At 37.6% G+C, this 27227-nt stretch overlaps 1 protein-coding gene across 4 annotated transcripts in view; it reads right to left on the reverse strand.

Annotated features, from left to right (window-relative positions):
• Positions 1-27227, reverse strand: part of LOC106874530 (PC3-like endoprotease variant B) — a 164269-nt gene that overhangs the window by 14520 nt on the left and 122522 nt on the right. For all 4 annotated transcript variants that reach the window (XM_014922295.3, XM_089366630.1, XM_052974834.2 and 1 more), the window contains 3 exons: positions 22602-22774; positions 18565-18804; positions 6615-6715 (listed from right to left, as the gene is read on the reverse strand). In XM_014922295.3, coding sequence (XP_014777781.1) covers positions 6615-6715; positions 18565-18804; positions 22602-22774 — 514 coding nt within the window. The remainder of the gene's footprint in view (positions 1-6614; positions 6716-18564; positions 18805-22601; positions 22775-27227) is intronic.

Raw genomic sequence — 27227 nt, forward strand, 5'->3', positions numbered from 1 at the left:
GAATAATTGGATAAAAGCCAAGATAGACAAAAACCAAGTACATTCTCAATGTAGGTTATGAAAATCAAAAGAGGAAATTGTTACACATATAGTAAGTGAATGTAGCATGCTGACACAAAGAATACAAGACATGACAATCTATGGAGAGCAATCCACTGGGAGCTATGGAAAAAGCTAGGATTTGAACATACTAATAAGTGGTATGAACATGAACCTAGTAAAATCCTAGAAAGTAAGAGATATAAGATGTTGTGGGACTTTAACATTCAGACTGACAGAGTAATAGAAGCTAGAAAGCTTGATTTAGCAGTAGTAGATAAAGAGAATAGAAAGTGCCAGATAAATGACTTAACAGTCCAAAATGATGAAAAAATCAATACGAGAAGTAGAGAAAAAATAGCAAAGTACCGGGGCCTAGCCATTGAATTACAGAATCTCAGGAAAGTGCAGGTAAAATGTATCCCAGTAGTTATAAGTGTATTAGGTACTATCCCTAAAAATTTGAACAGATGAATAGAGGAAATAGACATAAAACCCAGTTTAGTACAGTTCCAGAAAACAGTGTTATTAGGGACAGCTAGTTACTTAGGAGGGTTCTTGGTATCCAAAGTTACTTGTTGTAGCCCGATGTTAGGAATTTTTCTTTTCCAACAGTCTAATCTGCTGTGTGTGTGGAGGCGCAATGACCCAGTGGTTAGGGCAGCGGACTCGTAGTCATAGGATCGCGGTTTCGATTACCAGACCGGGTGTTGTGAGTGTTTATTGAGCGAAAACACCTAAATCTCCACGAGGCTCCGGCAGGGGATGGTGGCGAACCCTGGTGTACTCTTCCACCACAACTTTCTCTCACTCTTTCTTCCTGTTTCTGTTGTACCTGTATTTCAAAGGGTCAGCCTTGTCACACTGTGTCACGCTGAATATCCTCGAGAACTACGTTAAGGGTACACGTGTCTGTGGAGTGCTCAGTCACTTGCACGTTGATTTCACGAGCAGGCTGTTCTGTTGATTGGATCAACTGGAACCCTCGACGTCGTAAGCGACGGAGTGCCAACAACAACAATCTGCTGTGTGTATATGAATAATAATAAAGTCGCTTGTATAGATCACACAGGTACAGATCAAATATTTGTGAGCTGTGTAACCAACCACTTTGAACTGTGGAAACTTATGCTATTCCCATATGCTGGCCTACAGAATACTCTGCTGGTGTTGCTCTTGTGATGTGTTTTCCTTTTGTTGTGGTAGATGATTGCAAAGTTGTTGAGTATTTGTCTGTGTCTGGTGTGGATGTAGTTAAAGTGATACTATCATGATTGTGTGGTTTGTTTAGAGAAGTGTGTAGCACTTTTTGAAAATTTTTACTGTCATTTTTCTGGTTTTCTTCTTCTTCTTATTTTTTTTTTTGATTTCTTGGTTGCCTACCCTCCTCGTAAGATGAGATTTCCAAGTCGGAAAGATCATTCGGGTAGAGTTATGTTTTGTGTGTGTTTATGTGTGTATTTGTATTTGAAAAAGGGAACAGGAGGGTAAGAGAGAAGTTTAGGCTAAAGATTTTCCTTGGTGGCGAATTTTGGTTCTGTTATTATGGATATCATTGCAGCTATTGCTAGTCTTGCTGCAGTTGTTAGTGATGGTACGGCTGCTGTTGTCACAGCTGCAGCTGCGGTTGTTTGTGTTGCTGCTACTGTTGCGGCTGTTGTTGTTCTTGTCCTCGTCTCTGCTGCTTTTACTGCTGTTGTTACTATTGTACACTGCTGTTGTTGCAAGGGCTGTTATGTCAGCATTATTGTAAGCCATTTCACTACAGTTCTTTGCTGAGGGCAAAAAGCTCTTAAGTATCCTGCGGAACCACACAAGTGGCATCTTAGAATTCTCCCCCAGCAGCAAAATCCAACTCCACTCCAATTAGGCAGGTAGATAATGTCTGGGATCGTTTCCATATCCTCAGATTTGATCTGAAAGAGGACTATGGTCACAAGCCTAAACTCCTTCGTTTTACGTTTTGGAAGGTGTCACTGCCCTCCAAAACAACACAGGCCAACAACCACCCAATGTCTAACCTTGGTGGAATTCTATCTTAATGTTATTGAAACAATCAATGAAAGAGTAGTACAGGTAATCAGATATGGAACTGGAATTGTTGATTGGATCGAAAACGACATACAGAAATTGGAGAGAAAAACTAGAAGGCTTTTGACAATCTACGGAGTCCACCATCCGAAAACTGATATCAACCGGTTGTACATGAGAGACCCGGGTGGAAGAGGTTTAATTGCTGTGGAAGGGTGTGTACAGATGGAAAGAAAAAGCCTAATAGAATATTTATAGAACAGCACAGAGTAATTATTAAAGACAGTGAATAAGGAGCAGGTGATCAGATGTGGAATAGGAGAAAAGAACAAGAATGAAATTAAAAAAGAGCATGTTAAACAGATTGAAGAGAAATCTTTTTATGGTCAGTTTTGGAAAGCCATTGAGGATATACGTGAAACAAAACCCTGGGCTTGGTTGAAGAAAGGACATTTAAAGAAAAAGAAACAGAGCCTTATTATAATAGCTCAAGATCAAGCATTAAAAACAAACTTGAGAAAATATGTGTATAGGGTAAAGGTATCAGTGATATATAGAGTGTGTGGAATTTGGGATAAAACAATGGCATACATTGTTGCAGAATGTCCTAAATTGGCTCTGGGAGAATATAAGACATGGAGGCATGACCAAGGTGTAAAAGTTTTGTACTGGAACCTTTGTCAGAAATGAAGATTTGAAGCTAGAAGTATTTGGTATGATCATCGAGTTGAAAGAGTGCTTGAGACGTTGCAGTCCCTCCTGATCAAAATATTGTCCCAAAAGAAGTGGAGAAATTGTCAAAGTACAAAGACCTCGAAATTGAAGTATTTAAGATGTGGGGCATGGAGGTAAAAACAAAACCAATAATAATTGGAGTATTGAACATAATAAAAAGAGACATATGAACAAAAACGTAGAAGCTATACCTGGATCCTCAACACTACACACTATCCCCAAAATAGCCCTGCTAGGAACAGCCCGCATCCCGCGCAAGACATTATCAGTTCAATAATACAACCCAAACAAAATAACCCACAAACACAAGACACTCTATGCAGCAATTACCCAGTGAAATAAATTTCCACCAGCAAGCTTGAAAATCATCGCATTACACACTCGACACACAATACAAGCAGTAATATAACAAAAGACTGCACCACACCTCAAGAGAGAAAAAACTAATACAAAACAATACCGGCAAGAGTTTGCGCACTCCCAACAACAGAAAAGAACTCACAATACTGCACACACCACAGCAATACCGAGGTGTAGCAGGTGATGCAGTATAAATTTGAAGAAGAAGAAGAAGAAACAACAAAAGCTATAAAACAAATGAAATCCAAACTAAAACTAGAACAGCAACGGACCATGATAAAACGATGGCAAGAAAAGCCCCTACATGGTAAATACTGGGCTAAACTAAATGCGAAAGAAATAGACAGAGAAAAATCCCAGCAATGGCTGAGAAGCTCAGGACTCAAAGCAGAGACTGAAGGATTTTTAATTGCTGCACAAGACCAAAGCCTCCCCACCAGAAATTACCAAAAACACATAATGAAAAGAAATATAACAAGTAACTGTAGAATATGTGGAGATCGACAAGAAACAATAAATCATATTATCTCTGGCTGCCCAGTCCTGGCTAAGAAGGAATATATTCACAGACACGACAGAGCTGGGACCTATATACACTGGAAGCTATGCCAACATTATGGAATAGCAACAGAAAAAAGATGGTATAAACACACGCCAGAAAAGGTCACAGAAAACGAGAAAGCAACCATACTCTGGGATATGCCAATACACACAGATAGAGAAATTAAGGCGAATAGACCAGATATAGTTGTCAAAGATCATGAAGGAAAAAAATGCCTTCTAATTGATGTTTCAATACCAGCAGATGACAACGTTTCTCTAAAAGAAATGGAAAAACTTTCAAAATACAAAGACCTGGAAATAGAGATAACTCGAATGTGGAATCTAAAAACAGAAACAATTCCTATCATAGTAGGTGCCTTAGGTATAATAAAAAAATATTCAGACAAATACATAACAAAAACACCAGGACTTACAAATATATATAACATACAGAAAATTGCACTACTGGGTACTGCACACATTCTACGCAAAACACTTTCAATACAGTAAACATAAGAGCACCACAGCAAACCACAGCACATACCCAAGGCGCACAGAGCTGCGCTCGGTAGTGAAGTGAAAGCACGTTATAAAAATAAAACTACTGAATAATAATAATAATAATAATAATAATAATAAACTGCCCTGATACAGTACCAGGTAGTAGCTCTCGTGGCTTCCGATCTTAACTGATTGGAATTATCATGTACATTGTTTTGTCTTGGTATAAAAGATGGTCTACAGCAAATATTCTGCTCAATATCACAGAGTTGCTTGTCAATTGCTTGACCGTAACCAATTGAGCATGTCCCTTGGTGGCTGACAGTATGTGCATCTATGATCACAAGCAGAAGTAGTGGGGGAGCATCATAGCCATGTGTTGAGAGGAATTCTATGGCGTTTCAATAATTCACCTCCAGAGGTAGGTGTTTCGTTCAACATCCTTAAACAACCCTTATTCAGGGACCTTTTGAGCGGGATGGGCCACTCGACCTGAAGAAAATTCTAACTGGGCCCCCACCTGAAAGTTCATGCGCTGTTAATCTTGATATGAGATCACCATGTAGCGCACATATGATTGTGATGCATGTGGCTGGTGTACCCTTATCAGACGGGTAGTCATCATGGATATACTGGGCTTCGTATATTTTACCCCAGTGTCACTTTAATGGCATGCACAGATCTTTTACTTAGTAGTAGTAGTTGTAGTTATAACAACAATAATAATAATAATAATAATAATAAATGCCCCGATGCAGTACCAAGCAGTGGCTCTCATGGCTTCTGATCTTAACTGATTGGAAGTGTTATCATATACATTGTTTTTGTTTTGGTATAAAAGATGGGCTACAGCAAATATTCTGCTCAATACCACAGATTTGCTTGTAAGTTGTTTGACCTTGACCAGTTAACTATATCCCTTAGTGGCTGACGATATGTGCATCTCTGATCACGAGGAGAAATAGTGAGCGAGCATCATAGCCATGTGTTGAGAGGAATTCTTTGGGGTTTGGATAATTCACCTTTGGAAACACGGGTGGTTCGTTCAACATCTTTAACAACCCTTATTCAGGGACCTTTTGAGCGGGATGGGCTACTCGACCTGAAGAAAATTCTAACTGGGCCCCACCTGCAATGGTCATGCGCTGTTTATCTTGATATGAGATCACCAATTCGCGCACATATGATTGTGATGTGTGTGACTGGTGTACCCTTATCAGACGGGTAGTCACAATGGGTATACTGGGCTTCGTATATTTTGCCCCAGTGTCACTTTGATGGCATGCGCTGCTCTCTCACTCAATAATAATAATAATAATAATAATAATAATAATAATAATAATAATAATAATAATCCTTTCTACAAAAGGCACAAAGGCTGAAATTTTAGTGGTCGGGGGGATATTCGATTGCATTGACCTCAGTGCTCAACTGGTACTTATTTCATCGATCCCCGAAAGGATGAAAAGCAAAGTGGACCCCAGCGGAATTTGATCTGAGAACGTAAGGACGGACGAAATGCCGCTAAGCATTTTGCCGGGCGTGCTAACGATTCTGCCAATTCACCGCCTAATATAATCCTTTCTACAAGGCCAGAAATTCTGGGGGAGGGGACTAGTCGTTTACATCGATCCCAGTGCGTAACTGATACTTAATTTATCGACCCTGAAAGAATGAATGGCAAAGTCGACCTCGGCGGAATTTAAACTTAGAACGTAGCGACAGACGAAACACCGCTAAGCATTTTACCCGGCGTACTAACGATTCTGCCAACTCGCCAATAATAATAATCATATAGGGGATGATCATGCCTGAAACGTTTTCAACCATAGTGTTGAACAATCAGAGCTGATCAGGGTTTACATAATAACAGTTAATATATTTAACTCTGAACTCTGCCAAATACATTTCAACCTATGCAGTAAATAAAGAAATTCTTCTGTCTTGTTATCTGATCTGAAAGTTCTGCTAAAAGTTTTGTGTGTGAAATATAATACTTCATTCAATACAGAACCATTTCAACACGGGATATGTCTCTTGAGTTTCATTTCACAGCAAGACAATATGTGTTTTAAGCATATGAACATACGTTGCAATACTAAATTGTAAAAATGCTCATGATATATTAGGTTATGGCTAATTTCTTAACACTTGCTAGACTAACATCAATATATATAAATTACTACGCCCTGGTGTAAACTAATACAGATTTTGTACATAGCTATGAGCTATTTATCCTTTTGCAAGACAATAATCAGAGTAAAACACTCTGATGAACATCTAATAAAATTTAAACTGCAATATAATTAATATACATGCAGTGCCATGAAGAAATTGGAGTGTATCCCCAGGGTCTCATTCTCCAGTAAAACTACTGAGTGATCAAAAACATTCTAAATACTTACTTGGCCTGCAGAACCAGAGCAATACAACCAGCAGCAAGTGGAGCTGCTGCTGATGTCCCTCCAAAATTTTCCACACAGCTACCATGTAAACCTGTTGTTACCTAAAAATTTAAAGAGAGAATGATTTAGATCTTTTTATAAGCAGTTTAGAAAACTTTACATTCGACTCGAGCATGGTCTATTTTATATGTTTCCTGACACACTTTTCATATACTGAGAAAACAAATGAGTTCTGAGTTCAATTCCTGCTAAGGTGAAATTAAATCACCCAGTTTAACACTCCTATCTGATCCTTGAGTGTCCTTAATGAAGCCAACTCTGTTGCATGCTTTTCGGGATAGGTTTCCACTTTAAGGATACGTCAGTCTTTTTTTCCAACTAGTGTCGGAGATCTGAAAAGGATTAAGGACACTGCTCGTTCCGCCTGAGTAAGTGATTATCTATCTAACTCTTTATCTCTCTCAGCACCCCCCCTCTCTCTCTCTCTCTCTCTCTCTCTCTCTCTCTCTATATATATATATATATATATATATATATATATATATATATACATACAATATATGATCGCTACCAAAAAGGAATGACGGTCTCCTCAGAATGGGAGCATATCCCGAAAGCTTGCAGCTATATATATCTTTGTTTTATTTTTTCTTGAAGAGTTCGGATAAATGAACGAAAGCGCTAATAAAGAATTATCCAAAATTTTGACTGCCTCCTTTTTCGTAATATGCAATATCTGTCCACCACTTCAAACACACACTCTGTGTATATATATATATATATATATATATATATATATATATATATATATATATATATATATATATATATACATATATATACATACATATATATATATATATATATATATATATATATATATATATATATATATATATATATATATATATATATATATATATATATATATATATAAACAAATAGTAAATGAGTATATGCATATATACGTACAGGTATGTGCATACCGACATCCACCTGTATGTATAGGTGCATATCTGGGTAGAGGACATTGCAAACAAAACGTAGACGAGAAAACACACAAGCCACATAGAGAACATTCTACTTCATCAGCTACCCCCGTTTTAACACCGGCGTTTCGAAGAGCTGGGCAGGACGCATCGTTAAAACGGCTCTTCCCATGGACCGCAAATTAAATTTGTATACACAAATTAAATCTTGCCATGGAGGAATGTAGTGGCGGACAAAAAATAAGACAGGAAAACAAACAGAAAAGGCTTTACGGCCAGACGAGAAAAATTATGTGTGTATGAACGCTGTGAGGCACGAACTTGAAAGGGACGAAGTAGTTCGCGTGTTTGCTCGGCGATAGCCAAGGAAGAAAAGGATTATTGACCGGAAGCATGTGACCATGCCGGTGTAAGGGGAAGAGAGAGAGTGGTAGAGGGAGAAACAAAGGAAGATATATATATATATATATATATATATATATATATATACAAAAATAAGAGGAATGACCAGCAAAAGTGGCCTCCTATATGCCGAATCATTTAACCACGAAAAATATGTTCTCAGTAAAAATTTAGCGACACAACAGACTGTAAAAGGGCAAGACAAATGAAAAAATACTAAAGAAAAAAACGATTAACCTACGTACCATGGTTTCACCTGTTAAAATTTACATAAGTAAATATCTGCAGGATCATCAGCGTAGTCTGTCGATTTATAAAATATAAGTTCCAGAACTAGACACAAGATTGAAGACATTTGAAAGGATACACTGAATGTAAATTGTAGAACTCTACACGTGCTCCCTTTCGCGTGGACGTTTTGTGTCTAGTTCTGAAAATTATATTTTATAAATCGGCAGACTACGCTGATGATCTTGCAGATATTTACTTACGTAAATTTTTACAGGTGAAACCATGGTACGTAGGTTAATCGTTTTTTTTAATTTAGTATTTTTTGATTTGTCTTGCCTTTTTACAGTCTGTTGTGTCGCTAGATTTTTACTGAGAACATATTTTTCGTAGTTAGATGATTCGGCATCTATTTCTAGCATATAGGAGGCCACTTTTGCTGGTCATTCCTCTTATTTTTGTATGCAATATAATTTTAATCTTCGGATTTTTTTAATATGCTAGACCACTGGTTTTAATTGATTAATATCAATTTCTACCCTTATTAATACCACTTGGTTCCGGGTTCAGTCCCATTGCGTGGCATCTTGGGCAAGTGTCTTCTACTATAGCCTCGGGCCGACCAAAGCCTTGTGAGTGGATTTGGTAGACGGAAACTGAAAGAAGCTCGTCGTATATATGTATATATATATATATATATATATGTGTGTGTGTGTGTGTGTGTGTGTGTGTGTGTGTGTGTGTGTGTGTGTGTCTGTGTTTGTCCCCCTAGCATTGCTTGACAACTGATGCTGGTGTGTTTATGCCCCCGTAACTTAGCGGTTCGGCAAAAGAGACCGATAGAATAAGTACTAGACTTACAAAGAATAAGTCCAGGGGTCGATTTGCTCGACTAAAGGTGGTGCTCCAGCATGGCCGCAGTCAAATGACTGAAACAAGTAAAAGAGTAAAAGAATATATATATATATATGTGTGTGTGTGTGTGTGTATAATTTATTTAAAAGGTCATAATGTATTAAAGCGCTACTAATAGTTTCATATTTCGAGAAAACTCAAACATGTTCTTCGAGCCCTAACCACATGTCACAACGAACTGTTCTCTCAAATTAGGTTTTTTAGTAGAATTTCCAATACTGAGCTACTGTTGCTCGTGTTTTCTATCGTATTGTTCTTTTTGAACGGACTGAGCTATTCTAATATTGGAGGCAACTCGAGAAATCATACTGTCCTAAATAGCTGTCATAACATCAATTTTTCTGGATATAGATTGATCATTTCCAAAACTGTCCCGATCTTTGGCATTTGGGTTGTGCCGTAGAAAGTGTAGGTTGCCTGTTGTATAAAGTTTGAAACGGGGTAAAATGTGGTGAAGAATGTTTGGCTGTTCGATACGCAAACAGAACTGCTGGTAAGCATTCAACCTAGTTACCACGGTCCTCAAGAGATTTGATAAAAGCATTTTTTACAGTGCGATTCTGTCGTTCCTCTAGGACATTTGCTTGAGGGTGATAAGCACGTGTTATGTGCTGCTGTGTTCCTGTCAATTTATGTAGTTCTGCAGACACTCTGTTTGCAAATTCTCTTCTTTAGTCATTTATCTGAATTTTTATACAGCCTCACCGACAAATAACATTCTCAAAGAGAAACTTTCCCACACCAGGCCATTTAGAAAAGTAATCCATTGCCACAACAATGCAGCAATAACCATCATCTGTCTTCGGTAAATTGGTGATATCGACACCAATTTGGGCCATCACTTCATTTGGCACTGGAACAGGATGAAGCTCTCCAACATTAATTTTGTGAACAGGGTTCATTTTTTGACACTGATCTCAAGACAAGAACTCTTTCGTGTCGTTGCCCACATTTTTCCAACAAAACCTCTCTAAAATTTTATCCCTTGTTCTGTCGACACCAAGATGACTTCCGAAGCAGAGAGCAGTGTCACTATCTCCACAGTCCATGTGAATACTTGAAATAATACTCTGCTGTTTACCCGGGTTGCGAATGACCAAAACTTCTCGGTATTCATTTTCAGAATTTCTAACTCTTTCTGCTCTGTAACGATAGTAGAGTTGACCACCCCGTACAACATAAGAGAGCCTACGTAGGTTTGCTTTTCGTTGTTGGACATGCGAAGTCCAAATTTGTTGTTAACCGCATAATCAAATATCAAATCAATGTTGTTAGCTTTGCCTTGTGTACTAAAAGTAGCCATTCTGGATATGCTTTTAAATTTCTTCAGCTCTAAGTAACTAAGCGAAAACTCCAACTAAATGAAAGCTCTGACTTTCTCTTTGATTTACAATACTTTCTCTTTCATGTACAATGTACATTACGTATACATACACATAATAAACATCAACACATACATTTAATGGGTTCACCCATTATCTCCCTATTTACAATCACGGTGATAAACATTTGGAGAGGGATTTTAGGTGGGGGTAATTTGAAATCGTATGGGGTAACTTGAAACCAATTTCAAATTACCTTTGGGGGTAATCTGAAAGCGATTTCAAGTTACCGGGGGGAGGGGGGGGGGGTTAATCTGAATAGGAGGTACCTTATTTTAACATGTATAAAGAACCCTTTTCTTTGTCAAAAATTAGGTTAAAGAAAATGGGAGTTTCTTATACATGGATAGTTTATAATCCCTTACAAAACCCTTATTATAATCCCTTACAAAACCCTTATTATAATCCCTTACAAAATCTTTTTTTCCAAATTTTAAGCCACAAAACACACAAACTTACAAACACACACACACACACTCACATATGACGGGCTTTTTTTCAGTTTCCGTCAACTAAATCCGCTCACAAGGCTTTGATCAGCCCGAGACAATAACAGAAGATACTTTTCCAAGGTGCCACGCAGCGGGACCGAACCCGGAACCATGTGGTTGGCAAGCAAGCTTCTTACCACACAGCTACGCATGTGCCTATTATGCAGGCAAATTTTTCATGAAAAATATAAAGAGATATTAGAGGAGGAGATGATCTGAAACTTCAAATTTTATCATGATAATCGAAATATGTACCCTCGAAAACGTATCTCTGAAAAATTTCATTAAAAATATGCTTTTTAAGGAAGTTAAGTGTAAACAAAGTCGCGTGGGTGACACATTCCTGTAGTTTCTATTTCTATTTGTATTTCCTTTTGTGTATGCACTTACCACAAACACATCAATGCATCTTCCTTCTTGCTTTTACTGTCCAATGTGTTTCACTATCTTTATTCCCACAGGCATGCACCCACTCTCATCTCCTCACGTACACACTTTCACTCTACTCTCAAACAACAACACACATACACGCCAACGCTTACTCCCGCCCCCAATGCCAGTATACTTCTACAATTAATCTTTTATTCTTTTGCTTCAGTCAGTAGACTACGGCGATGCTGCGACACCACCTTGAAGTTTAGTCGAACGAATCAACCCCAGTACCTTCTTTTAAAGCCTGGTACTTCTTCTATCGTCTTCTTTTGCCGAACCGCTAGATTACGGGGACGTAAACACACCAACACTGGTTGTCAAGCAGTGTGGAGGAGAAACACAGACACGAAGACACGCGCACAAACACACACACACACTTTTACTTGTTTCTGTCATTTGACTGCGGCCATGCTGGAGCACCGTCTTAAAGTATTTTCAGTCGAAGAAATCAATCCCAGGATTCATTCTTTGTAAGACTGGTACTTATTTTATCGGTATCTTAGGCCGAACCGTTAAGTTACGGAGAAATAAACGCACCAGCGTCGGTTGTCAAGCGATGGCAGGGAACAAGCACAGACACATACACACATAAATACATATACACACGACGGGTTTCTTTCAGTTTCCGTCTACCAAATTCGGCTCGAGGCTATAGTAGAAGACACTAGCGCAAATTTCCACGCAGTGAGACTGAACCCGGAACCATGTGGTTGGGATGTAAGCTTCTTACCACACAGCTATGTGTATGTGTATGTATATATCAGGTCATTAAGAATGAAATGTCCAATTTCCTTATGCACCAAGTTTGACAGTCGTTAACTCTGTTTTATCCTGACAATTCCTTGTTTTACAACATTGAAGAGTTACATGATCACTTTTCGAAATGCAATTCATGGTGTCTGATTATATTGTGAGCTTTCTCTTGCAAATCAATTTTTGTGAACCCATGGATAGATAAAAAAAATTGGTGCTGTTTATGAATATTGAGTTCCATCGTGGAACAATGCATCCCAGACAGCTCGAAACCCCAATGCGGTGTTTGGTGAAGATGTGGTGAATGAGCACACTGTACGTCGATGGTTTGAGAAGTTCCGGTCTGGTGACTTTACTCTAGAAAATCTGCCCCGTGGTAGATCTGAGATCAAGGTGGATAATGATCAGGTGGAAACTATAGTGGAAGCAGGTACAACTCAAACTACGCGTGAGTTAGCAGCAAGGTTTGATGTTTCGATTCCAACTGTATTGGACCATTTGAAACAAATCGGCAAGGTAAAGAAGCTGGACAAGGTAAAGAAGCTGGGCGAGTATCAAATGACACGTCGTCTTGAAACTTGCTGTTCTTTGCTGTCACGGCATAAAAAGGAACCATTTTTACATCGTATTGTTGTTACGTGTAATGAAAAATGGATTCTTTTTAACAATAGCAAGCATTCTGCACAGTGGTTGGATAGAAACGAAGTGCCAAAACACAATCCAAAAAAGAATATTCACCAAAAAAAGCTAATGGTGTTTGTTTGCTGGTCCGGCGCTGGTGTCGTCCACTTCAGCTTCATGGGACCTGTTAAGTCAATTACAGCGGATATAGTTGGATGAAATGATGAGTGAACTTGCAATTAAACAACCGAGATTGGTAAATAGAGACAAACCAATTCTCTTGAAAGACAATGCTCGACCACATGTTGCACAAAGAACTCTACTCAAGTTACAGGAACTGAACTTTGAAGTACCCTGTCATCCACCATATTCACCAGACCTTGCACCCAGTGGCTATCACGCTTTCCAGGCACTAGACAACTTTTTGCAAGGAAAAATCTTCAAATCTGAAGAAGATGCAAAAACAGCCTCTGGCGATTTCATCCCCTCTTGCTCTCCAGAATTTTTCACTGCCGCCATAAATAAGCTACTGATAAAATGGCAAACTTGTGTTGATAATTTAGGTGCATACTTTGATTAATTGCATTGCTTTTTGTTGAGATAAAGTAAAATAAACTTTCAGTTCAAAATCGGACATTTCATTCTTAATGACCTCATATGTATGTATGTATGTATGTATGTACATACGACGGTCTTCTTTCAGTTTCCGTCTACCAAATCCACTAAATAGGCTTTGATCGGCCCGAGGTTATAGTAGAAGACACCTGCACAAGGTGTCATGTCATGCAGTGGGACTAAACTCGGAACCATAAGGTTGAAAAGCATTACTTCTTACCACACAGCCATGCTTACACATACATATGGCGTACTTCAACAAACACATAGACACATAGATATTCTCTGATACACGAGTCGACATTTTCTCCTTCCATAACTACCCTAACAGAACAAGATTGCCGTCTGGTTTCTAATCCTCTTATATCTCTCCTCTCACTTCTTTTACTACGCAGACTATTTCTCTTTCTCCCTTATAATTTTCTATCTTTTCTTCTGATGAAGCACTGACATCTGAAAAGTTAAGGTTCTGTCTTTCTCTATTGAAGCGTTAAATCAATTCCATATTTATTAAATTGTGATTTCCTTGTACCGATCCTCTTAATTCCTATTGTCTTTACACACAAACATGCACGCATTTACACACACACACAGGCGTAGACGTGGCGGTGTGGTAAGAAGGTTTTGCTTCCCATTCAAATGGTTTCAGATTCAATCCCACTGCATGGCATTCTGAACATATGTCTTCTGCTATAATGCCAGACTGGCCTTGTGAGTGGAATTGGTAGACAAAAACCCAAAGCTTGCTATATATATATATATATATATATATATATATATATATATATATATATAGGAATGTAATGCTCTTAGCTTATTTTTTCCTTCGGGCTGGCCAAATTGGAGCAATCTCGAGTATAACCAGCCGAAATTGCAAAGATAATCTGGAACTCGACTGAGGATAGAAAACTCCGAATGATCCGTCCTTGTTTTCCTTGTATCGTCTGTGGATATTTTGTTGTCCCGTTTTTGTTTCACCAAACTGTCTGGATGTTTTGCGTTCTTGTCCCATTTTTGTATTTTCTTTTAGATATATAATATAGCGGCATACGTACACTTTGGTCTCTTATATGTAAGTATATATATAGGTATATCTAAATTTTGTACGACTCTATTATTCTTTGTATTCTTTCATTCTTTCCTTCTTTCTATCAGCCCTTTCACACTTCGTTCATTCCACTCTTCGCTGTTTCGTTCCCCCTCTCTCACATTTCCTGGCCTTCTCTTCATGCTCACTTTCCCTCTTTCACTTCACTGTGTCTCTTTCATTTTTCTCTCACCCCTCCTTAATTCTTCTATCCCTCTGCCTCTACATCTCTCTCTCTCTCTCTTCTCTCCCCACGTGACCGGTGTTCGCCCAGGCCTGACCTTTCTTTCTTGGTTGAACTACTGTCCGTGCAATATCTATATTCCTTCCTGTGCTTGTTAAACCATATGTCAGTGCCGTAAGGCTTTACTTCCACACACGCCAGCTTAATTTAATTCGTCCTTGGTCGAAAGACACCTGTTGCTATGTCCTGTTATTTGTATTTGTGTAACATTTTTCTGGGTTTTTTTCCGTCCTTGTTTTCCTTGTATCGTCTGTGGATATTTTGTTGTCCCTTTTTCGCTTCACCTAACTGTCTGCATGTTTTGTGTTCTTGTCCCGGGGCTGGCCAGATTGGAGCAATATCGAGAATAACCAGCCGAAATTGCAAAGATAATTTGGATCTCGACTGAAGAGAGAAAACTCCGAATGACCTGTCCGTGTTTTCTTTGTATCGTCTATCTGGATGTTTTGTCTCTTTCTTGTATCACCTAACTGTCTTGATGCTTTGCGTTCTTGTCCTATTCTGTATTATATATATATATATATATATATATATAACGGCGTACGTTCACCTGTCTCTTATATGTAAGTATACATGTGTGTGAGCGCGTATATATATGTGCATATACATATGTATCTGTGTATGTATATGTGCGTCTAAGTATTATCTTCCTTTCAACTTCTACATCTTTTTCCTTTCTTTTAACAGTTACAACAGGGAAGACTCATTACGTCATTTTTCTAAACTAGAATGTATAAGTTTCACGTTCAGATTTGAAATTTTTGCATTTCAATTTTTCTGTTTTTTACTCATTCTCGAAGTTGATGGACATACAGCGGTACATAAAACCGAATCAGAAAATCTCTAGTAAGACTTATTTTTATTGATGTACTCAAAGGGACCAAGAACGGGTCGAAACATGTGTCGTACCTAATAAAACATTCCATTCATTCCATCTATTTTATTAATACTATTACCCCAACCACCCCTACGAAGTTCCTGCAAAAAATTTACAGATAACAACTTACACTTGTATGGCTTAAGCTTTGAGACAAGCATATGACTACTGTGCCAGTGCTTTACTCATCATCTATTTATACATCATCATCATCATCATCATCATCATCATTGTTTAACGTCCGCGCTTTCCAAGCTAGCCTGGGTTGGACGATTTGATTAAGGACTGGCGAACCAGATGGCTGCACCAGGCTCCAATCTGATCTGGCAGAGTTTCTACGGCTGGATGCCCTTCCTAACGCCAACCACTCCGAGAGTGTAGTGGGTGCTTTTACGTGTCACCGGCACGAGGGCCAGTCTGGCGGTACTGGCAACGGCCACGTTCAAATAGTGTATTTTACGTGCCACCTGCAGAGGAGTTAGTCCAGCGGCGCTGGCAACGACCTCGCTCGAATGTTTTGTTCAAATACCACAGGCACAAGTGCCAGTTACATTTTGTATAATTTCTCCATTATATATATATATATATATATATATATATATATATATATATATATAGAGAGAGAGAGAGAGAGAGAGAGAGAGATACATACATATATGCATACATGTGTATATACATATATATACATACATATACATATACATATATATATATATATATATATATATATATATATATATATATATATATATATATATATATATATATGTATGTATGTATGTATGTATGTACGTATGCATGTATGCTTGTGTGCATGTATATATGTAAAACTCTTGGGTCACGTGTGTCTCAAGATCTTGAACCAAAAATCTCCTGCCAGACCATTCTATCGTAATGCCTTAGAGTTTGATTTTACTTCCAACACCCACTTTCGTTTTTACATTGTTGACTTTGTATTGTCATTTCTAACAACATACACTCCTATACATATGATACAGTCTTACTTAACCTTTTAAAGACAAACACGAACAATATACAGCCTAAAGCTCACCCTAACAAGCTGTAACAAACAACCTTGTGTTCTTATCAAAACACAAATCTCAACCATTGCACATATTAAGGAAATATTCTTACATCACTACACACCCTTACTCATGGCAGCTAAATCTCTCATGGTAGGCGTTACTGTCTCTGTTGTTCTTTCATAGCAACCACGCACATATATGATACATAGCTAATACTACATCATGTCAGGGCTGGTTGCTGGCCCTCTACAAAGCTTTTTGTATGACGCACATTAGATTTCTGTTTATATAACTGAACTGTACTGATGATACATACACAACATCCTCGAAAACATCCTCATAACAGGCCAACTGACTGATTGTCTGAGATGCATTCATCAACGCATTACAATCAGTGGTTCACAGCCATATTGTGCTCCTTTTTTTGCCTGTCTTCTATCACTTACTACTCTTTTAAATTTGTAAGCTATGCACCACCTCCACCAATTGTTTCTGCTTCTCCTTCATTCACCATCCCTATAAGAGGGGGAAGGGGGATCGTTCTCAAACTCAGAACTAAATCTTTTCCCAATACTTCCAACCTAAAATTATTCTCTTTAATATCTTCCACACACACACAACTTATGTAATTAAAGCTGGTCATCAATTACATTGATCCTGCTTGTGTGGGAGAGCTTCAGAAGGTCATTGCCTCCTCCTCCTCCTCCCCCTCATCCTCCAGCTTAATGCAAAATCTAGGAAATGATAGATTATTATGATAAAGTAAATTAGTGAAGAAAATTTAATAAGCAAGGTTTGAAAATACGAGTACTTACAAAACCTTCATACAAAAATAAGGTCGTGCAATTTATAATATCATTCTATGGTTTGTCCTTAATATGTTTAAATAGACGGACAAAAAGAAAATTTATTTAGACAGGATTGATTACAGAAAGCATTTAAATGCAGTAAAAATAACATTTTATTGAGCATGAATTTTCTTAGTTATTCAGTTAATGATATATAAACCAGAAATGATAGCTCAGTGGACAATGGATGTCCAAGAAAGGACAAAGATGAAGATTAATATGTAAACTACCAATTTCCAAACTAGATTCTGATATTCTCTCTTACTCATTTCAGTCATATGACTGCGGACATGCTGGAGCACCTCTTTTAGTCAAACAAATCGACCCCAGGACTTATTCTTTGTAAGCCTAGTACTTGTTCTATTGGTCTTTTTTGCCTAACTGCTAACTTACAGGGATGTAAACACACCAACATCGGTTGTCAACTGATGGTGGGGGACAAATACAGATACATACACAAACATATACGTACACACATGCACACACACACACACACACACACACACACACACACATACACACACACACATATGATGGGCTTCTTTCAGTTTCTGTCTACCAAATCCACTCACAAGGCTTTGGTTGGCCCAAGGTTATAGTAGAAGACACTTGCCCTAGGTGCCATGCAGTAGGACTGAAGTTGGAGCCATGTGGCTGGGAAGCAAGCTTCTTACCACACAGCCATGTCTGCACCTGTATGTTACACAATTAAACTTTACAGCTGTTTAGTATGATTGTGAGTATAACCAAAGAGCAACTGAACTAAACATCTAGATTTAAACATTCCTTCAATCTATAATAGCAACATCATCATCATCATTGTTTAACGTCTGCCTTCCATGCTGGCATGGGTTGGACAAATATATTTGGCATATATTTAAGAATTATTTTCTCTTTCCTTAATTTAATTAGAAGATTATAATTTTTTATTGTGATGTATTTAAAAAGATATAAACCACTATACCTAGTAATTTAAGCTATTATACATAGCAAAAGTAGTAAAAGATAAGAAAGCTTTGTGCACAATGAAAAGCAACTTACAACTTGTATCTTTTCCTTATTTCCTTTTTTCAGTGGTTTAAAGGGTTTATTTCCTGTTGGTGTTACTACAAACATTGATGGACATTCTTCCAGGAAATCAGGTTTTAGGCCGTTGTCTGATATAGAGCCCACTGCTACAGTTTCTATACTACCAACATAACCATCAGCATTGCAATCATCATATCTGGCACCACCATTGCCTGTAGACCATATATAGATTGATCCAAGTCCATTACGACCCTGAAATCAAGGTAATAACATTCAGTCAAAGATAATAATATTTCAGATCTTTAATTTACTCTTTAGATACAAAGCATGTTTACAATATTTACATCTACAATCTGTTTTGATGATCATCATATGTCTTACTCCTGGTTGAGTATATATAACTTGACTGGACTGGAATTAGGAACTTTTATATGTTGGGATGAGTATTTTTCAGATCATTTGTTTCTTGTATAAAAGGTCAGAAGCAGGAATCAGAACACCAGTGTATTAAAAAAAAACCCAACAGCCACTAGAATCTATTAAAATCATGAAATTCATTATGCATACACTTCTAAAAATAAAAGGCAGAACTGTCAAATGTTTAAAACATCAGCCAAGATATTTCTATAATAAAGAAGAAGAAGAAATGAGTCGGGAAAAAATGTATTCTTGAATAACAAATACCATATGCATCATAAGGCAAATTAAACTGCCTTATTGCAAGATTTACTTGAGTAAACTCAAAATGTCTATAATGCATGGCTATGTGGTAAGAAGCTTACATCACAGCTGCATTGTTCCAGGTTCAGTGCCACTATGTGGCCCCTTAGGCAAGTGCCTTCTATTATAGCCTTGGGCCAACCAAAACCTTGTGATTGGATTTGGTAGATGGAAACTGAAAAAAGCCCATCATATATATTCACACATGTACGTATGTGTGTGTGTATTTGTGTTTGTCTCCCACCATCACTTGACAACTGGTGTTGGTGTGTTTATGTCCCTGTAACTTAGTGGTTTGGCAAAAATGAAACCAGGAGAGTAAGTGCTAAGCTTACAAAGAATAAGCCTTGGGATCGATTTCTTTGACTAAATCCCTTTATGGTGGTGCTCCAGTATGACCACAGACAAATGACTGAAACAAGTAAATTGGCAAAAGTGTAACACATAGAGTTGTGTTTAAAAGTAACATCACATTCTGCATATTCCTCACCAAAATTAAATCTTCCCATGAGTGGCTAGAACAGAAGAACTGCCCCTGTAATATCCACTATTTTCAAAAGTTTTTATAAAGGAAAGGTTAGTAAGCCCCTGTATGTGAGAATAGAATAGGAGAACAAAAAAAACCCCTCCTAAATGGATATACATCAATGTCAGAAATGGCTAAACATGTAGAGTGCAAAAAAAAACAAAAAAACAATAGAATGAAATTTCCATAATTGCCAGAGAACCACAGTGGAAACAAAGAAATCAAAGAAGCAGTATTTAATATACGGTAGGTCCAGTACTGACATTAAGCTTTAGTGAAAAATACATTTAGATAACCTCAAGTTGTACATTAATTGTATGCACATCAGTGGCATGGAGAATAAGAGCATTATTACTTTTAGTTTAGAAATAAAGCTACTGGGTTGAAATCTCATCTGGCACCACATACACAATCAGGAATAAGACACTAGATATTAAAGCAGTAAAGGAATGTTTCATCTATAAAGATAAGGTTCTCATTATAAGCTTGAACAGTTCTGAGAATATTTTCTTGATGAATTACAAAAAAAAAAAAAGGAAGGAAAAAAACTGGTAGAGGTCTGACTGTGTGATAAGAAGCTTGCTTTCCAACTACATGGTTCCAGGTTCAGTCCCACTGCATGGTACCGTGGGCAAGTGTCTTCTACTCTAGCCTCAGGCCAGCCAAAGCCATGTGAGTGGATTTGGTAGATGGAAACTGAAAGAAGCCCATCGTATATATATATATATATATATATATATATATATATATATATATATATATATTTATATACATATGTATATATCTATGTGTGTGTGTCTTTGTGTCTGTTTGTTTCCCCCTCCCCATTCACCATCTGACAACCAGTGTTGGTGTGTTTAGATCTCTTAGTGGTTTGGCAAAAGTGATCGATAGAATACGTACTAGGTTTAAGAAATAAGTCCTAGGGTCAATTTGTTTGACTAAAACCCTTCAAGGGTTTTCAGCCAAATTACTGAAACAATTAAAAAAAGTAATAAAAAAATAAAAGTAAGTAATTGTTACAAAAGTTTCTTTGCTTCCAACAATAAAAAGTCCAGATAGAGAATGGAAGACGATACAGTGCTCCTGATTACACTTAGCAGTAATTTACTGAATTGAAGTTTGATGTTAAAGTTGGTTTAATGGATTAGCATTCAATCTAAATCCAAACAAGCAGGTGAATAACCATAAACTCAATGATGTGTATTCAAATTTGCTATAATTGTTGGAATGGTATGAGATTAAGGGTACATTTATCTTTTTTATTTGATTCAGCCACTGGACTGTGGCCATACTGGGGCACCACCCTGAAGAGTTTTAGTCAAGCAAATCAGTCCCAGTACTTATTTTTCAAAATCTGGTACTTATCTTGTTAGTCTTGTTTACTGAACTGTTAAGTTATGGGGACATAAACAAACCAACACAGGTTGTCAAGCAGTGGTAGTAGGGAAACAAACATTGTCAGAAGGACAGACAGACAGACACACGACAAGCTTTAACAGAATTTCTGCCTACTAAATTCCCTCACTAGACATTGGTCAGCCTGGGGCTATAATGGAAAACACCCATCCAGGGTACTGTGCAGTGAGACTGAACCTGACACCACATGAACTTCTTCACCACACAGCCATGCTTGTGCCTACCCAGCATCTCAACAAAACTTCTGACTTAATCCAACAGAAAACGCTGTTGAAGAAGATCAGGCTAAGCCTTTGAAGTGCACTGACTACATTTGAATTCACTAACATCAGTGAATCAATGAGAAGTGATAAAATCGTTCATTTCTTCCCTTATAAATGAATTACAAGATGAAGTGATGATGTACGAAGCTCAAATGCTGGCAGATATCAAAATTATTTCTATTGAGAATAACACAAATCTATGTTTGGACAATGATGACTTTTTTTACTGATAGCTTTGGTTCTATGTGAGCAAACAAAGACTCCCAACAATGTTTGAGAAGACTTGCTTCTGAATATTTTGAAGACATTTTCACATGTTAATATAGTGTTAACATATTAACATTATGCCAATAATGTTAACATTATTAACATAATTAATAATGCTAATTTTGTTAACATTATTATGTTATATTAAATATGTTGTATTTATTACAACATAACATAATAAATATGTTATATATAACATATAACATTTAATTATATGCTATATTTATTATATAACATTTTATTATATGCTATATTTATTATATAACATGATAAATATGTTATATCATGTAACACAATAAATATGTTATAGAATATAACATATTTATTCTGAAATTATATTTCTTGTTCTTTCCATTCCAGAGAATTAGATGTGATACAAAAAAAATAGCGACGACCATCTTCTAGGCTTGAGGTCTTCCTTGAGCCTACAAACTCATGAAGCCAGAGATAACACAGATTTTCAAAGCATTTGGGTGACTGAGAGCAAAAGATTCCTCTTGAATGAGACATTAGTCCACCACCAGGTTAGGCCTCAGATATTTTTGATTCCCCTTTTATACTCTTGAACAATATGAAATGAAGTGCTTTGTTCAAAGACACATGCCAGCCATCCTGAGAATTGAACACACAACCTAATGATTTTGAACCCAATAACCTATTTAGAGCTAATTACGCAATTAATATTACTATTAGAATTGTTCAGCTGAGGTCAACTTTGCCTTTCTTCCTTTTGGAGTCGATAACATAAGTACCAGTTAAGCACTGGGGTCAATGTAATTGACTTACCCACTTCCTCCAAACTTGCTGGCCTTGTGCCAAAATTTGAAACTAATATTATTATTAGAATTACCCACCTGTTGAACACCCATTTGAAGAGCCAGTTTTGTATATTTGCCTGGACCTTCCATTCTTATACCATCATCAACTGGACCCCAAGAGGCACTGTAAATGTCAATATAGTTTGGTTTAAATAACAGAGCTTCTGCCTCCAATAAGTCTGTGATAATGCCATCAAGCATCCGGATACCTGTATGAATAAAATGTTTAAACAGTTAATGTCATTTAAGATTGTACTTTAGAAAATTAATTTTATTTTCATTTTCTTTTAAGTTTATATTTTAATGTTATAGTTGACTAGTGTGATCGTCGATTAAATTATTAGAGTGTGGTTGACCAGCTGATGGATGGGTGGTTAAGGTAGTCTTGATATCATTCAACTGCGATCTTGGAAAAATACTTTGCTCTCTATGACTGAGCCATAAATAAGTACCACAAGAAACAAACATTGTAAAAAAAAAAATAGAAGCATTGCTCACCATCCACAGAGCCCTATGGATTTTCTTGACATGCAAGAAATAGAAGCTAAATCTCCTTGATATCACACACTACTATCTTAAAAAGGAATGACATATCAGATGATGTAGTTCTAGAAATACTAACTCCCCTGAAAGATGGGATGGTTATGAATGAAGCACTTCCAATCACAGATTAGCTTCAACAGAGCTAATCTGGACTAAACAATAAAAATAATAATAATGTTATTATTTATAAATACCATATGTGATGGCATAAAAGATGCGCAAGCGCATTAGCTGCACCCCGATTTTAGCAGCACATATTCAGGAAAAAATGTTTCAGTGCATTAAAGTTTATGGGAAGTCCAACTTTGCATATAGGAACTGAGATTATTCTTTGAGATATTATTTTTTGAAAATATGCCATCAAATATGGTTCATATTGAAACAGCTCAGTAATTTCAGCAATTAGTCAATCAATCCATTTATTTTGACCTGTTATTATAGGAATAGAAATCTAATCAAATTTATATTTTATGTTGTATGAGAAAACTTTTTAAACATTTAATGAGGTCAAAATCTATTTTCATGCATTGCAAACCAGAACATTTATAATAATGTTAAAGACTTATGGCAATGTCCTTGATTAAATTTTAACTAAACCCTCTTTAAGGGTTAAATTAATATATATTTTGTCCTCATTGAATCAGCAATTTTAATGAATGGAAAATTGTTTTTTTCAAGGAAACTCTATACATTTGAACTAGATTTCCTAATACCTAAGTTGTAGCTAACATATTCTCCACCCTTCCTTAAAAGACCAGGGAAACAAAAATGTAAAACTCTTTGACCACGTGATAAAAAGAAAGTTAATTTCCTTTCTATTTCCGTTTTATTTGAAACCACTCGTATTTGTCAAATGGTTTGCAGCTGTGAGTGTCATCAAAATCAAAGAAGCAGGAAAGGCAAGTGAGACATGACCCTACATAAACAGTGGGAGGGTCTCAAAGTTTGAGATATCAAAACTTCCGGAAGTATCAAGAACAAGGTCAGACTACTCGTTATGAATCATTTAGCAAATAGGATTTGTTAGGTTTCAAAGATAAAATTCTAAGCAAATTTTTACACTTAAAGAGTAGCATTTAAGTAAGAAGTTTTCTGTAAAATGGCCCCATTTAAACACTCAAACATCTAAACGCAAAAATTGTTATATAATATCATTAATACTTCACTGTGAATGAAATAGCTGAAGTTCCATAGTAAAGAGGATAGAGGAAGGGAGCAAACAAGAGTGAACGAGTGGAAAATAAAATAAATATATTGGTGAGGAATGAACTGAAGCCTAAAGAGAGGAAGATTAGAAGTTACAGAAGAGAGGAAAGAAAGGTAGAAGGAAGAAGCAAAGAAACTGTGTTGTGTGGGTGGGGAGAGGCAAGAGAATGTGTGTGTTGAGGAGGGGGAAAAGATAAGGTATCTTTATAGCAAAAGGAAGCAGAATGGGATACTATAGGGCAGAGGAAAGAGGGAGACTTTACAGAGTAGAAGAATAGATAATGCAGTGAAAATAAGGGTGGAAGAGAATTTAGAGTAGGAGGTAGAGGAAAGGAGTTGGGTGTACAGTTGATGGAAGATGAAGAGAGACTTTATAACAAAGAAAAGATGAAGATTGTGGAGGGAGGAGGGTACAGACGATACAGGTGAGGGTACAGGAAGGTGAATAGAGGTAAAAAAAAAAGGAGACTACAATGGAGGATAGAGAAGATTCTACAGTAGAAGGGCAATGTACTGAAACTATATACAAGAGTGGCATACTGTCCAACAGTTGTTAGACTAATAATCATCATTCCCGAAATCCTTAATTCAACAATCATTAATCTATCATTCATTCCATAAACCGTTAGTTCAACATTCATCTGACAGACAATAGTTATTAGTCCACTAGTCAATGGTTAATTTGCATTCACCCTAAAATCATTATGTAACAGTCATTAGATAAATCCTTTACAGTCTAAAATCATTGATGCAACACTCATTAGTTTAACAATCCCCAGGTGAACAATTAGTTTACAATTACCAAAAAAAAAAAAACTTATCATCAGTCCAAAGACAATTAGTCCAGCAATCATTAGTGCACAACTGATTATCTAATAATAATCATCCAACTAACAGTCTTCAGTCCAACAAAACTCTAGTTAAATAATCATTAGTCAACACTCACTAGTTTAACAATCATCAGACCAACAATCAGTAAATGCACAATCATTAGTCCAGCAAACAGCAGTCATTCAAGTATCAGTTCAATCATCATTGTTCCAACAATCATATGTTTAGCAATCATTAGTTCCACAATTGTCACATCAACACTCATTACTTGTGCAATCTGATACACGGACACTCATTAATTCAATAATCATCACATTGTTTATTCCAACAATAACTAGTTCAATCATCCTTATTCAAATGATTATTATTTTAACAATCACTACGTTAACAAGCATCGTTCCAATAAGGATTAGCTACCCAATCATTTATCCAACAATGATTAGTCCATTAGCAGTTGGATTAATAAGACTACTCCAAAAATGTTAAGTTCAAATGATCATCAGTCCAACAATCCTACAATCAGCAGCACAACAATCATTCATCGAACAACCATTAGTCAACTGCTGCGGAGGTTGGGGACTATGGGGGCAGACCCGCGTGATTTGTGTTACGGTAGAAGTGCGACGGCATATGCGGATGATGTTACCATCATCGTGTCTGGTGAAGGGCAGCTGCTTCGTGTAGAAGACGCCCTCAAAGGTTACGAAGCGGTGACAGGGGCAAAAATTAACCCGGAGAAATCAGTCGTGGCAAGTTGATGCCTCCCAACAGCGTCGTCGGATGCTGGATGGAGGGCCCGGTTAAACTGCTCGGAATCTGGTTTGGACCAGATCTCCAGGTGGAGAAAAACTGGAGCGAGGTGGCGAGCAAGATGACGGCCATAACCCAAACCTGGTCTGGGAGGACGTTATCTTTGCTAGGAAGGGCCGAGATTGCACAGGTGCTTATAGCATCTGTGATAACCTACCGCCTAACCGTCGTGCCTTGCTCTGGTTTGTGGTTGACCAAGTTGGAACGGATCGTTTTTCGCTTTTTGTGGAAAGGGAAAACGCCACTTGTGAAGCGCTCCATCTGCTGCCAAAAACCTTTAAAGGGTGGGCTGGGAATACCTTGGCTGATGATGCGCAAGCACGCGCTGAGGCTGAGACAACTCTGATGTTACCTGAATGGTGAGCAGGTGTGGTCACCACATGCCAAGCAACTCTTTCCACAAGTGAAATCCCTCAGGGACTTAGGTACATGGATGAAGCGGAGACCTAGGATGGGAGTATGGCAGAGGGAGTGCAGACAAGCACTCACTCTGTTCTCGCGGACGAGCAATACTGGCAGCGAGGTTACCACTGCGGATTTTTATAGAGGGTTGGTAGAGCATAAGTCCGATGATGTCCTGTGTGAGACTCTGGGCTTCAATGAGGAGCAACTGACCAACCTGTTCGGAAGGACATTCCCTCCGTGGTATCTGGATAATTTCCAGAAATCCTTGGCTTGGTTGTGCTACCGATCGGCCTTACTGGTTCGAGAGGTTGTCTAGACACGGTTTTGACACTTCCCCCACATGCCCGTACACTGTGAGGAGTTGAGGGAGTTGATGACCTATGTCGAACAACTGATGTCGGATGCAGGGAGAGTACGGCTCTCGACTGAGCCCATGATTAAGATCGTACCGCCTTCTTCCTTCGACAAGGAAATGAAGGCATCGTTTTTTCTGCGTAGTAGCCATACTGAAAGAAACGGTATGGATGACACGAGCGAAAGGGATTGGGACCGGTCACTTCATCTCCGTACACGGGTTGGTAAGTTATTTCAACTTCCACTTGTCGAGAAAGATCCGTCTGGAGAAAAAGTGCCTGTCGCAAAGTACGTTCGGGAAAAGATGGAGGTCTGTAGTAAGGAAGTTGAGAATGAATGGGGCCGTGCTAGTATAGCTGGTCAAGGCGAAAAGAAGGAAAAGGAAAAAAAAACAACCAAAGGAGAAAATAAAAAACCGGCGGGTTAACTATAAAAAATATCCCGGAACATTATTTATAAATTTTTAATTGTATATAATTTTATTTCATCCTTTTATCCGATTTTTTCGATTTT

The sequence above is a fragment of the Octopus bimaculoides genome, chromosome 19 (genome assembly GCF_046866305.1).
Source record: "Octopus bimaculoides isolate indiv1 chromosome 19, ASM4686630v1, whole genome shotgun sequence".
Taxonomy (NCBI): domain Eukaryota; kingdom Metazoa; phylum Mollusca; class Cephalopoda; order Octopoda; family Octopodidae; genus Octopus; species Octopus bimaculoides.